Source organism: Miscanthus floridulus, chromosome 8 (genome assembly GCF_019320115.1).
Source record: "Miscanthus floridulus cultivar M001 chromosome 8, ASM1932011v1, whole genome shotgun sequence".
NCBI classification, from domain to species: Eukaryota; Viridiplantae; Streptophyta; class Magnoliopsida; order Poales; family Poaceae; genus Miscanthus; species Miscanthus floridulus.
Window position 1 is genome coordinate 28522514 of NC_089587.1, and position 15708 is coordinate 28538221.

The window sequence follows — 15708 nt, forward strand, 5'->3', positions numbered from 1 at the left end:
TCACGGCCTTTGCATCACCTGGGGAATAAGAATTCCATCATCATCAGACGTTGACATGAATGAGTGCCCGATGGACACGACAAGCATCTCCAATCACACGTGGCGAATTATTCCTGCGGCGACCAAGCCAGCCGCAACGATCGGATGCCGTGCCGACCAACACAGCAGAGAACGTCTGCACGGTGACCGCATCCGCGCCGTCCGATAGTGATCCGACGGCTGCCGCTGTTCGCTCGGCACTGTCGCCGTCGTCTCAGGCCGCAGTAAAGCGCGGTCAAGATATTCGGTTTCCATTATTCCCACCACACCACAGCAGCCCGTGAGCACTGAGCAGAGGCATCCGGCCCGGCCAGCTATTGCTGGCCCAGTCGCGCGGTCAGCGGTCGCCCGTGCAATATAATCCATCGATATGCATGATGGGGGCTCGGTCTCGTCGTCGTCAATCTCGTCTGGTCTGTCATGCATGGAGACCGCACCATCTCCATGGCGCCACTCAGGAAACGCACTGCATTTCCATGGCAACTTCCAGAGCCGCACACTCACACATATATACTGGGTGCGGCTTATCTGCAGCCTTCTTTCTGCGTTTGCTTTTTAACTTCACTAATGACTACTAAAAAATGATGGTTTTGACCATCCTTTTTACTTTCAGAGAGAGGCCAAAATTTGTACGTATCATAAAAAAAACCCAACGATTTTGAGAACGCCTCATTAAAAATCTATTCGTAGAAGAAGGTTGACTCTAAAAATATTCTGAATTACGAAGACAGATCCGACTCTGTAATAAGATCAGATGGAAAATTGTAGAAATCATAACTATCTCTCGACCGCCTCGCCTCCCCTCTTTAATTCACCACCAACGCCCACCTTTGCATTTCTCTCGGTCACACCGCTATTGTCTATCTCTATGGTGGCATGTCACCACTCAGCATAGCATCGGCAACTAGATGTACTCCCCACGTCCTCAGCTGCCCCAACCGACCAACACCTAGTGGATCTGCAGAGGTTGTGAGTCACTTAGATCTATCCCGCCATTTAGGTGATTGCGAACTCTCGACTGTGTGCTAGTGGCCAGTAGATCGCATGTGTTGTCGTTCGCCCGCCCGTCCCTTCCTCAACTCCTCTACACACGATGTACGTGGATCCCCGTTGAGATTTTCACAGCCGCATCGTTTCGGTCCATGTGAGAGCGCGGCCGGTGGCCGGTGTATCTCTCCAATATGCGTCAGTGGATGTGGATCTTGCCTGCACGCCCTTGGATCCATTAAGTAGGACCCATATGGTAAGATTTAGCTCCCTCCCTCTCTCTCCTTCTTCGTTCTCTCTCCTCTCTCTCTCTCTCTCTCTCTCACTCACTCTCTCAAACTACTCCTAGTTCATATCCGTAGAGGTGGGGCGGGAGCGTAGATCCAAGACACATCTTCGGCTTATTCAATGTGGCAAACTAGGGCCACCTCGATGTTGCCGAGGACCCAGTAGCCTAAGAGAAAGAGGATGATGGTTTCTGGAGTTGATGTGGCAGGGAGGATGCAGGGCCAACACATTGGGGAGAGGAATAAGGATTTCTTGGTAGCTAGGGCTGACACGTGGATGTGACAATGGAGGAAGAGGATGAGCTGTAGTGGCGAGCGAACACTAAACCAACTTGCCTTTTTAGAGATGGTTGTAGATGCTTTGTAGAGGTGGCTGGACTAAGCTTAGATTGCTAGAAATAAGATTTTTACGGATGGGTGGCAACATAACAACCGCTTCTAGAAATCGTTTTCCAGGATTCATAAATCAGACAAAATAGAAAAAGTTAATCTAGGAAGGCCCCCACAACCACAGGCCCTGACCACTGCACTCCACCCAAAGTCACCTGTGACTAAAGGGCACAATATTCCCCTCATATTCACTCTACCCGATTTTGAAATGAGTATTCGAGACCCTAAAGGAATTAAAATGGAAAAGGTTTTGACTGCAAAGTTGTAGATATTGTCAAGTACTACAACTTTGGTTTTCGTCATTTCTCCATCCAAGGTCGTTTGAAAATTTTGAATTTTAAATTTAAGAAATTCAAACATAATTTTCCTAGGATAAATGATTTCAAATGAAAAGGTTGTCAACTACAAGTTGTATAACTCTTTGAAATTTACAACTTGGGCTTTTGTCATTTCTCCATCTGAGATCGCTTAAAAATTTTTAATTTCAATATATGAGGACTTCAAACTAAATTTTGGACCATAGATTATTTCAAATGGAAGGTATCAACTGCAATGTTTTATACCTTTTTGATATATATAACTTTGGTTTTGGTCATTTCTCCATCCGAGGTCGTTTGAAAATTTTGAATTTCAAAATATGAGAACTTCAAACAGAATTTGCTAGATCCAAATGATTTCAATTGAAAAGGTTGTCAACTACTTCCTTTATTCCAAATTATAAGTCGCTTTGGCTTTTCTAACAGATTCATAAGTTTAACTATGTATCTAGACATAAGTGTATATCTAGATGCATAGCGAATGGAGGAAGTACAAAGTTGATATCTCGACGATACATACAACTTAAAGTTTATCTTCATCCGACTCCGTTTGAAAAAGTTCTGAATTTTTTCGTATTGCATCTATTTTTAGAGATGGCTCCAACCGTCTCTAGAAATATATTTGCAGAGGCGACTGGATCTAAACCACCTCTAAAAATAGGGTCAGTTGTAGAGACGGCTGAAAATACCACCTCTATACAAATTCATTTCTAGAGACGGCTTGTTTCAGAAACCATTTTTAGAGGAGATTGTAGATTGAGGCGTCTTTATTCAAAAAAGAAGGCGTCTTTACAAATGGTTTTGTAGCAGTTGAAGAAAAAGGATTGCCAACCTCATTTTTTAATGATTAATAGAAACGACCATCTTAGCACACTGCCTTTGCTCATTTTTTTTTCTACATATAATTGTGTGCTAGCTCTATATTTGCATTATGCCCGTTTGTGTTATTCTTCTCTTTTCGGTAATGTTTAAATCTTTTGGTTTCAATTGCGCACTAGGATCCTTGGTTGTAATAGCTAGTGTGTCCTGTGTATAGATTTGTACTATTCAATATAAATCCATATGAGTTGTTACATGCTGATAGTAAAGGCTTAAAAAGTTTTAATTTAGGACAAACCTGGGTGGACTGATATTGTGATCAAAGCAAGTGCAATTTTGTGACATGAACATTAATTAATCGATGTAACTTAATTTATTCTCTATCTCTACTACTAATTAAATGCACAAGCATATACTATATGAACTCTACCAACATTCTATGAGCCACAGAGACATTACACCCTCACCTTTATAAACAAGTTCGAGATTTATATCGAGGATCAGTCAAAGTTAGGATTTATGTTGATTATTTATAGACAAAAGTCAATAATTTGTATGCAAATTAAAGGATTGGTATTTTAGATTATCATCTATAATGGCTAACATGAGTAATTTAGAATGCATACTCAGGGTCGCTTTTTATAATTGCGGAGGGGTATTTTTTTAGAAAATGAAGAAATAGATCTAATATATAATGACTATTATTATTGGAAGCTACCAACAAATATTTCTGATTTTTAAAGAAACTTTTATAATGCTATTCGTACAGTACTCATTGCTGAAACATTTCCTAGGAAAATTACTTTTCAATCGTTCAGTCTATATATGTAGTCCGCTTAAGTACGTTCAAACTTCAAAGGACGGTCCGCAGAGACTTTTAAAAACAAAGCAAATAAAAGGACGATCGGTGTTCACTATTCATTAGTATATTTTAATTAGAAGAAAGGGGGAGATAAAGTGCTAAATTCTCATGGAATACAATTGCCCACTGCAAGCTAGTCTAGTCTACTACTACAACAGTATAAGAAAACCCGACCCGTTAGCAGCCCATATATATATCATCGAGCGCGCACGAGGAACACAACGAACAAGCCGGAGACAGTACGCGCCGCCGCCGCTACAAGAGAAGCACGCTGACTGATCGGCATTAACCGGCCGGCTGCCATGGAGATGCCGCCGCCTCCTCCTCCTCCTTTTGGCGGCCCCGCCGCCCCCGGTGGAGGCAAGCCTGACAGGAAGACGGTGGAACGCAACCGCCGGAATCAGATGAACGCCCTCTATTCCCGCCTCGACACACTCGTCCGTGCCGGCAGCTCGCCGTCGTCTGCAGCCGCAGTTAGTGCTCATTCATCATCCTACATATATATATCATCACCCATGCATGCATCTTTACGTACCAGCAGTTAATTAATAATGATATATTCGAATGAAATTCATGAAAGAAATGAGATCTCTTGCTCAAAAAAAGAAATGAAATCTCATGCATGATGGTATATGATCGTCGTACCTGATCGATGGATGTGTGTGCCTTTGTGTCGATATCAGGCGGTGCAGCGTGGGCCACCGGCGATGACTCGACCGGACAGGCTGGAGGAAGCGGCGGCCTACATCAGGCAGACGACGGAGAGAGTGGAGAGGCTCAAGGAGAGGAAGCGGGAGCTGATGACGTCCGCAAGGGCTCCGTCGTCCCAGTGCTCCGGCTCCGGCTCCTCCTCTGCTGCTGGGGCCGCGGAGGTGGAGGTGCAGAACCTCGGGTCCGGCCTGCACGCCATCCTCGTCACCGGCGAGCCACCGAGCGAGGGGGCGTCGTTCCACCGCGCGGTGCGCGCCGTGGAGGAGGTCGGTGGCGAGGTTCAGAACGCCCACTTCTCTGTTGTCGGCGCTAGGGCCATCTACACCATCCACACGCTGGTAAGTCCTCGATCATCGTCAATTAAATTTTTACGCATATGCATGCAGTTAACTCATTGAATCGAAACGTTATATTGCATTGTTCTTTCAATCGACGCATAGGCATGATTTCTTGTTTGATTTTGCAAACTTTCTTTCGAGCAAATGATTTTTGCTTCATGATGAATCGCTTATCCAGTATGATATATATGACCTTACATTGCAGGTCCCCGCAGAGGGTGGCATTGAGAGGGTGGTACAGAGGTTAAAGGCAGTACTGCGTGGAGACGCATGATCTTATGCGACAAATAATAACAAATTTGGTCTAATGCATGCTTAGTAAACAGTAAAGTATTTAGGGCATTTCCTACTAACTTTGTGTGAATGGCGGATGCAAAGCTGGGGAACTGCTTCAGTGGTGGCGCGTTGGCTAACTGCCAGTCAACGCGCGCTGTCTTGGAGCTAATGCATAAACCTGCTCTCTGCTGCTGGGTGCTTGTTGAGGCAGATAAAATAATAATATTGCTACTCCAAATGCCTTTTGATCTTTGACTTTGACAAGGTAAAAGATCGTTTTTTTCTTAATTCTTATGGATTACTGCCTTCATCAGCTTACGATCACGCTGGAGAGTGTAAACGTGTAACACGTGAGGCAGTGAAAATTGTGCAACATTTACAGAGATCTTTAAATATTCATTTGTGTATACATGATGCAATGGTGAATGAATATATGATCATCATACCTTATGTCACGGTTGTACACTACTACAAAACCACCTGTACCAGTGTGTAACACTTTATAGATGTTGATGAAAATGTTTGCTCTGACGATTCCCAGAGAACTGATACAGGTTTGTGAAACCAAACTAAATACGTAACTAATTTGTTGGAAACTGCGTAGAAGCAACACAAGATTGTTAGGCCCACGGAAATAAGTTGACCACGTGGTAAATAGTTGTCCTTTGATTTAACGAACTCTCCAGTGATATTTGAACCAACCTGCAATATTTCGTTCACCTTATTAACTCTACTTGATGGGCGTGCAAAACCATACACTGCCACGAAATAGAATATCTTGGCGGCCAATATTTTCCTTCAGGAGCAAAATTGAAACTCAAGAATACATCATTATTACCTTTGGGCCGGGGTTGTGGAAGCCTTCATGGAAATGCATTTCCTTAGTGCTAACCCAAACCTCCAAAGTATTTCCACCTTTTCTTGAGTGCTAGAACAAACTGCCAAGGTAATTTAATATTTCCTTGAGTTGTTATTACAAACCGCCAAAGTAATTCCTTATTTCCTTGAATATTATTACAAACCGAAAAAGTAATACATATTTCCTTGGATGATATTGGAAACCGCCAAGGAAGTGCTAGTTTCCTTATATGTAAATCCTCAAGTAATTTGCTGCAGCCACAAAGAAAAAATGTTCATTTTATAATTATTCCTCTTATCCACTAATATAATGGACTTTTGTAGGCTTGTTAGTTAGACATTATATTTTATAGGCACAAATGCTCCATTAACATGTTTGTCGAATGAAATACGGGTTTTTCTCGGTACATTAATCAAACAAAAGATACATTTTGAGTTGTTATGCATTAGAGAATGTGTATTAGCACTTAGCTTGAGATGTCTACACTACTGGAAATGTGAATTTCCTTATCGGCGAAAAAACAGACAGAAAAATTACCGCATCGACAGAAAAATATTTTTCTGATGGCGTACCGGCAGAAACCTACCGATGAAGACAAAGTTTATATCAAATTTGTAGAGTTCGAAGAGATCTACATCTTTGTGTTTGATGACCTTTTCATTTAAAATTATTTAGAGTCCAAAAATTATATTTTAAGTTCTCAGAGTTTTGAAATTCAATTTTTTTGAATTTTTCAAATGACCCCCCCTCTCTCCTGTGTGTGTGTCCTTGGTGGTAGGTAGAAATACCATAGGGTCATCAGCCCTCAAGAAAATATATACCCTTAGTGGTTGTCATATTTCCTTGACGTTATGAAAAACATGACTTCGTCTTTGTTTCCTTGGCGTCAAAACTCCTAAGAAAATCATTTGTGGCGGCTGCCTCCAAGGTAATTGAATTTTCCTTGCTCTCTAATCTTAGAGGTCCTTCCTTGAGGGTTGCTCGATAGAAATAATTTCTTTGACGGTTTTCATGGCTTTCTTGATGGTTTTTGGCCCTCAAGAATATTATGTTTTCTAGTAGTGATAACTTGGTACAAACAGAACTCCAAGTGTCATGTCATTAACTACTCAAATTAATTTCAAGTGCTCTATATATATTTTTTAATCTATATCGAGTCAATTAAAAAGTGTAAAGAGCTGAGTGAAGTTACACAAATATTTAATAAGTCTACGAAATCCAATCGGCATGAACATACATAGAAAGTTTACACGCAAGCTAGGTCTCGATATAAGTGAAACACTAGTACAATATTGATTTTAGGGGAGACAACTTATTTATTTACAGAAATGGTCTAAAATTGTCCATGTCTCCTAAAATATCCAGTCAACTTTAGAGGTGTGCACTCTATTTACAGAGACAGTCTAAAATCAATCGTCTCTATAAACCTATTTGTAGAGGCAGGCCACTTAATAGGACCCTCTTTAGGATTGGAGCCTATTTTCATAGGCAAGCCCCTTAAGAGGCCCAAAAAATAGGCCTGAAAGCCCAGCAGGTCAAGGGCCAACCTCACATACATAAACACAACACCACTACTGGAAACTTAAAATTCCCTGTCGGTTTAAGACAAACCGACAGGGAAATTGTATATTTCTGTCGGTTACGGACTAACCGACAAAAAAATAACGAAACCGACAGAATAAATATAATTTTACTGTCGGCTTTCCAGCTATCGACGGAAAAAATATACAGTTTTTCTGTGTGTTTTGGTGACACCGACGGAAAAATTCATTTTGACGAGCGCTGGAGAACGAAACGCGCAACCAACTTGGGCCTGGGCTGCGTTGGCCTTTCAGCCGGCCCAACAGCGGGCGGGTTATGCTGCGGCATATAAAAGCGGTGCCCCAAACCCTAGCGCCACACTCTGTCTCTCTTCCTCTCCCACCCGTTCGCCGCCTCTGCACTTCGTGAGACCGCGACGGCGGGAGATCCGGTTCTCGGCTCGCTCGCCCTGCGACGGCGCGACCCCCAAGCGGCGGCGCCTCCTCCTGTCACCAAGCTACGGCGCCTCCTCCTGTCACCAAGCAGCGACTCCCTCCCCGTTGGCCCCCAAGTGGTGGCGCGCAAGGCTAGGGCGGCGACGGCGGCGGATCTTACTCCCTCGCGCGGCCCCAAGCAGTGGTGTCCCCGGTACGAGCGGCGTCCCTAGTACGAGAGTCGACGATCCTGCTACCTCGCGGCCCCAAGCAGCAGCGGCGCCCCCGCCCCCGGATCTAACTACCTCGCGTGCTCTCCATGTTCCTGGTCAAGCCAGCACTAGCTCCACGCTCGAGGAATGATGTGGTGCCGTGCGTCCAGCAGCTCCTCTCCGGTTGTCCAGCGTTGGCTTTTCATGCTGCAGGTTCTAAATCTCGTCTCTCCCAATCTCATATCTCCAATTTTTTGTATGCATATATCCACACAGAAACTAGCCAAAAACCTCCCGATTTTTGTAGTATTATGAAATATATATTTGTATATCTCCACACAGAAACCAGCCGGAAACAAGATCCTTCTCCACTCTAAACTGAAAATCAATCTAGCTGATAGATTAATGCAATGCAAACACAGTTGTAGCATGAATGTAACTGTTGTCATTTATTCTCATAATTTATTGGCCTGATGAGTTACTGAGTCCTGATTGTGTATTCAACATAATACTATGTGTGGCTATCAAAGTTGTTTTTCTTTCTCCAGCCTATGCATAATTTTGTGTTCTGTAGGGAAAAGTAAGGAACTGAAAAACTTGAATTATACTGAGTGGTGTAAAGGTACACTTGATAATACTGTCAGTACACTACAGTCTCTCCCATTGGCCTAGTTTTTATACCGTGAGCAACATATGTTTCATGCAATGGGTGTTTTAGATTTTGGTAAATTAGCATTGGTGTTTTCTGTTTGGTCAGTATGAAGGAATTGGAAAGGCCAACCTTTGACATGCTATCTTTGACATATCATACATTTGCATTACAGGTAAGAGACAACCAAAATGAGCTTTCTGAGGCATGCATTTGTTCTATGCAGTGGATCTTCACTATATACTGAATCAGGGCAAATAAGAGCAGCAGCAAAAAATTCTGCATATGGGCCTGAATTTGTCCAAGCCGCTATCTGTTGATAAAAAAGTAAGTTAACTGGACAGCCAGACTCTTTCTTTAATTTATCTAGCTATGTCTTTGCATAGTCCGAAGCATTTCAATCAAACCTATACCTAGTTAAGAATACTCATCTGTAATTTGTTTCAGATTGAGAAATAGAAAACTTTATAGAGTTAATTAAGTTCCTTTTTTCTATCTCTATGGGGACAAATGAATAAGCTTGGACCAAATTGGATATGGAAATCTCTTTCAATCCTTAATGAGTCGGTCTCACATGTGTTGTAAAATAGAGGAACTACCCCACCCATGACACAGCTCACAACGGCCTAGCATAATCTAGGGACTGATTTTCTGCAGGTAGCTGTCTGTGCTAGTGTTCCATGTTCCCCTCACTTCACTACTAGGGATGTGTACATCAATGATGCTCTTCTTTCATCACTGAAGACTCCAAAATCGTCACATATATTATTTTATGATGAATTTGTGACGATATGGTATTTGTCATTGAATGCGCGTCATATTTTACCTACCGTGACGAAACGTCTATTTTCGTCATAGATGTGCATTTGTTCTATGACGAAATGGCCGTCGTCGTAGAAGTGTATTCTTTCTATGACGATCTATTTTCGTCATTGATATAGCCCCTTTTTCGTCATGACTTGCCGTCTGTTAGGCGGCGTGTCTTGTCCACGTGGCATGTCCACATTGCAGGTGACGTGTCCGACCACATGGCAGCTGACGTGGCCAGTGATGTGGATGGTCCACGTGTCCACTTTTTATTGGGCCACAAGGCTTGCTGTGATAGGTTCTCATTTTCGTCACTGAAGTAAATAGAAATTCGTCACAGAATCAATTACCAAATCATCACAGAAAGGTCAGATAATTCATCACAAGTGCACATGCTGATTTCATTACAGAATGCAAATAATACTGGAATGACCAAAAGCTTCCATAAATTAATAGATCCAGTATTCCAATGACCAACAACTTAATCAACAATTCTAAACTCGGTTCACATAACTCACTAGACATCATATTTGAACTACTAGTTTCATCTCAGTTCACATTAACATCACAGGAAATAATAAAAAGTTGCCAACCACCAGCAACATAAGTTACTACATAAACAAAATCACCAGCAGACCCCTTGCTTAATGAACCAGCAGCTACGAGCAGCGCTCATGTCAAAGAAGCATTGTTTATGGCCAAGATACGCTTGAGCAGCGCATTGTTCTCTTTCATTGCCTTGTTGTTTATCTCTGTCAGCTTCTTGTACTCCTCCATCTCCTTTTGTGTCCTCGCCAACTTTTCCTCAGCTTCTTCACTTCTCTTCCTGAGTTCATCGATTTCACCTTGTACAGCAGCCGTAGCTTCAGCTGCTAGTTGCTCCCAAAGCTCGCTTTCATTTGATGATGATGATTTGGAGGATGGCACTGGTTTGATGCCAACACTCTTCAGGAAAAGGTTTGAGCTATTCTAGGAGAGCACCTGGGACACAACCTGCACACTGGACACTGCTGTCTCACCTTCAGCAACAGGTTCTGTCATCAAAGCTTCCATATTTGACTGAAACAGCAATGACACATCATTAGTTGATACTTATTGCATTAATTTGAGGAGGAAATATCACACAAGATGTATTTTAAAAAATAAAAACCTATGCTGCATTGACAGAAACTGATGCCAAATAGGTATGCAATCATGAGTCATTTATTTGTTGTCAGGTAACTAAATACAAGTAGAAGTCAACATAGGATTATTATTTAGCAAGTATGTCTAGCTATATTGGATTATGACCAGTTTTGAGCAAAAGATAGAATACAAAATGTTTGAAATAAGACATATTATCCAATTAATGAATAGTTGTTGGCACAACGAAACAGATGTCGTGACTTACAACTGCTTCTCTTGCTAGTTCAGTCAGACCATGTTTGGAGCTGGCATGGCAGGTCTTGAAGGCCTCCACCGCATCAAGTTCTTCATTTTGTTCTGTGCTTGGTTCTGCATTGTTTTTCTTCTTCTTCTGTTTCATAGATAACCAATTACAGCAAAGTTTTCTCAGATGAAATGCAAAATAAGTTGTTTAGTGCAAATATGTACAGGGTACTCTTTACTTACATATGCATGTAAGTGTGCCACATAGCTACGAGAACCCGTAGCTTGATGATACTTGACTTTACGGTGATTCTGCTGGTTCTTTTCACTTGATTCCTACAAGATAATGAACATGTCAGATGAGATCATAGGTTTAAAATGAGAAGATCCTTTGGAAACTGATTGAGAAAGAATATATGACAAGATACCTATTTATCTGAAAAACAGTAAGATGGTAATTTTTCAACTCCTGCAGAGTTGTCTACTCTTTTATGCCCCTATACAACTTCTATGAAATGTACATCTCAAATTGTCTAAATGCTCACCATGAACTGCCTTTCTATTGTTCTGTTCATGATTTTGTCCTTTAGAATATGTTATTCTATCCTTTGATGAATGGACTGATATTTAAGGGCATATTTGTAATCCTTTTTGTTTGCAGGATATATATGACCAACCCTTTTTTCCCAAGTACATTATGCTAATTGCTCCAATTTAGGAGCTTTGGGAATCTTTATGTTTGAAAATATTTATGTGTTACACTGCTTTTCATTGAAGGGCCTGGGTATAGCAAGAAGGATTGATGAGATGATATGTTTAAAATGAGAAGATCCTTTGGAAACTGAATGAGAAAGAATATATGAGAAGATACCCATACCATGTTTTTTGGATCAGGCCACTTTGCAACTAGTGCCTTCCACTGTTCATCAGTCATGCATGCAACTAGAGAAGTTGTCCTAATCTCATTTGCAGGTACACCATTGAAGTATTTATTCTTGAGCCGATAACGCATTTGTCGCACCCCAGAGCGCAGCATATCGGTGCAAGCTTCCTCTGTTGGCTTGTCGTTAGGGTTAATGGCCAAGCGCCCCTAGTCATATGACAATTCCATATTTAGTTAGTCAATTTAGGTTAAACAGATATACATGTTAACCATAGAAATAGTAATGCACTTACAGAGAGCTTTCCCACAAAGTTTTTGTAATATTGATCGTCTCTCTTGTATTCTTTCCAATGAGGTAGGACAGGAACCTTATCCCGAATGATGACACCAGCCTCAGATGCAAACTTGACTGCTTGAACAGGTTCATGAGGCCTTCTTTTGCCTTCAGCAACAGCTATGGGCATTCTCCTTCCCATAGCTTTTGTCATCCTGTCCAGCTGTGTTCCCTTGGTGGGTGGCCTGGGTCTCCTTGGGGCTCGCTGTGTAGGAGCTACAAAATAGAATTTGCATTAAAATGATTTAGTTTCATGCAGATAAGCAAAACAGATGACATATTTGAATGACAAAGAAACTATAACTTGCCTTTAGTGTCTTCCTCTCCAGCTACATTGTCTTCATCAGCACCTATACTATCTTGAGCACCAGCTCCACTGACTTCCTCTGCAGCTGTATTGTCCTGACCACCAGCTCCATTGCCTTCCTCTGCATCTGTATAAGACCTTTGTGGTGGTATTTCATCATGACCATCTGTAGGATCCTCTACATTCTGGCCATCTCTCGCTGAAGGTTGAAGCCTTTTTGATGATCTTTTTTGGGATTCAGGAGGTTGCACCTGTGATCCTTGAGATGCCCTCACTCTTACTAGCCCTAACTCCTGGCGCCATGGTGGGACCTATCTTCTTCTTCTTTGAAGCTAGGACTTTCCGACTATGCCCTGTAGGATACTGTGGAAAAAAATTAAGTAAGTCATGTGCATTAATAAGCAAGACCATATATTAAAGAACAGGTATGCAAGAAACAAGATGCATCTAAAAGCAAGGGCATATATTAAAGAACAGATTAAAAACATTCAAATGCAATGCAAATATTCCCCATCCAGTACTTTGAAGATAGAAGAAGCACCTTAGTTGCTAGGGGTTGTGGCTGCTCATCAGATTCAGTGTCATCATCATCACTATCTCCTTGATCATCATCTTCAAGGAGATACCCCGATGAATCTGAATCTTCACTATTTATTTTCTTGTTTGCTGATTTTCCCCCTTCTTTGATGCAGATTGTGATACAGAGTTATTAAATTCAGTAGATAGATTTTTCAGGCCGAATTCTTGCATCTTCTTTAAATTGTTCGCCACGCGTGTATCCCGACGTCTCTCATAATCAGTTTTTGGATGTTCTTACAAAAACAAGCAAATTGTGTCTATTAGAAAATAAAAAGAAGTGAACTAAGTACTAAGAGGTAGTAATACTAGATGCTAGATAGATAAGAGGTAGGAGCTAGTAGTGCCTGCTGAAGAGCTAAGGGATAAGAGGTGATAGGTTATAGGCAACAAGTAATAGGTCAGAGGTAAGAGGTACAACTTTTTTTTGTACTAAAGCACAAATACTCTAAATTATTTGAAAATTTTGAAGATAGCTTGTACTGAACTACTCTTTTCCTATCAACACACATGCATGCACTCTGCTACATCTAAATCCAGATCATTAAAATGGTCAAACAGACCACGCCAAAATCTATTTGAAGTCAAGAGTCATAGCTACTTTCAGAATTGTACTACAATTGCTTTCAGAAAACATCACTGCTGCTTCTATTTCAGACAAATACAAGTGCAAAATAGATTACTAATTGCACATCAATACATAAATACAGATCCAAGATTCAGAATACAATTTGACTGAATGGTTAGCAAACCAAGATTGGGTACTATTCATACACAGCAGAGTATATAGCAACACACTTGTACAGGCAGATATGGGATAGTGGGTACTATTCATACAATTTGACTGAATGGTTAGCAAACCAAGATTCATTCAGCAAAGCATTTCATTCATGAACTAAAACAAATCAGGTTCTCTTGCAAAAACAAGGACTGATTGTCTGACACACTAGATACAACTAAGTCTGAACTGAACCTACATTTTTACAGGCACATATGGGACAGTGCATGGTAGTCCCACAGCTAGAGGCACTACAAAAGAATTGCTTATGGAGCTAACTAGATACCAGGGCAATAGAATTGTACAACAGAATTCATCAATACAGAAGAGTTTTGCTTACCTTGTTCTTGTTCTGCAGGTCGCTTTCTACCTTGCCCCCTTGTTGCCACCATTGCGGTTGTGGCTAGGTTGCGGATGTAGACCATGTGCTCATCGTCGGTGGTCATCAAAGGGGAAGCAACCCTGGTGCGGTGAACCCTAGTCGACGGGGAAGCAGATCCAGTGCGGCGACAATCCATAATCCGACGGTGGTTAGGGTTAGGTTGAGGCGAGAAAGAGGTGGATGGGGCGAGAAGGTGCACGGGGCGATGAGAGAGAGGGGGATGCAGCGATTGATATTGGCGAGGACGCAGCTCGTGGGCGGGGACGTAGCTCGTCGACGGCGGTTGTGTCCCGGCGGTGGTGGATAGGGTTCGAGAAATGGGGGGAAGAGAGAACGAGTGGCCGAGGAGGTGACGAGTGCGGGAAATGAGTAAATATACCGATGTTTTTGGCGGAATTTTTTGACGAGGGAAATTGTTTTGGCGCCTTGAGGCGCGAGAGGTTGTGGTCTTCTTTTTTTGGCATTACGGGATCTGTTTATCAAAGACTGCGCTCGAGAACTAATGAAACCACTTGAGTAGCGCAATGGTATGGCCCTTTGAGTTTGATCCCGAGCTCCCGGGTTCGAACCCGATGATAGCCAATTTTTTTGGGTTTTTTCAATTTTTGGGTTTTGTCAACATTTATTGTGTTTATTCCTTTTTTTATTTCTCCATGTTCATTTTTTGCTAGATTTTTAATTATTACAATATAGCTTAATGATTTACCTCATTTATTTTCAACTATTTATTATTTTTTTTGCTATTACTGTAGTTATTTATTGAATGACTCAAGGATAAAAGCTACAATACCTTAAGTTAGGTAGAAAAATATAAAAATTTGGTCCAATTGAAACCACATATTCACAGTGTTTTTGATTTGCTCCTTAGTGCATTAACCTTGCAAGTTGCACAAGTCTTAACTCGCAGATCTGGGCCACATGACAGTGCCCACAATCCTTCGCTAACCGATTCGGAATTCTCCTTGCATTTGTTCTCAATCTGTTGCAACAAAAGTACTTAGTTAACCAATTACATATGGATACTAATGCATTTACTGAATCTAGAAACACAATGTGTAGTGACTTACATGGCACCTAAACCACTTTGCAAATCCTTGTTCAACCATTTTATCAACATCAAGTGCACCTTGCTGCTCAAGATCGTCCCTGTACAAGCTGTAGGGCAAAGTTAAGTCATAAGAATAATTTGAAAAATTAGAAGTAAAACAAAAACTAATCCCCAAAACATCTAATAGATACTTACTCCAAATATTCCTCAGCTTCTTCACAATTATTTAGCACATACCAAACTAACTTATTGAGGTCAACATCATCAATGTACTGGCTCCTATTAGATCCAACAAGAGTAACACCATGCTTAAAAACAGAGATGTCATCAGGCAATGGCATCTCTCCATCACTACCATCATCATGGTTAAATCTATTGTCAATATCCTCCATATACCTAGAACAAAAAGTCAAGGTGTCACTTGCCATATATGCCTCAGCAATTGATCCTTCTGGCCTAGCCCTATTCCTTACAAAATTCTTCAAAGTGCCTAGCCGCCTTTCTATTGGGTACATCCATCCGTA

At 41.5% G+C, this 15708-nt stretch overlaps 1 protein-coding gene and 1 pseudogene across 1 annotated transcript; one reads left to right on the plus strand and one right to left on the minus strand.

The window, feature by feature from the left end:
• The first annotated feature begins 3959 nt into the window (after nt 1-3959).
• On the plus strand, nt 3960-5267 carry LOC136471422 (transcription factor bHLH162-like). The gene is made up of 3 exons (XM_066469148.1): nt 3960-4174; nt 4385-4750; nt 4956-5267. The coding sequence occupies exons 1-3, from the start codon at nt 4004-4006 to the stop codon at nt 5022-5024; spliced, it is 606 nt and encodes a 201-aa protein (XP_066325245.1). The 5' UTR covers nt 3960-4003; the 3' UTR covers nt 5025-5267.
• A 4665-nt stretch (nt 5268-9932) lies between these two features.
• LOC136471423 (uncharacterized) lies at nt 9933-14146 on the minus strand (annotated as a pseudogene).
• Between the last annotated feature and the right edge of the window lie 1562 nt (nt 14147-15708).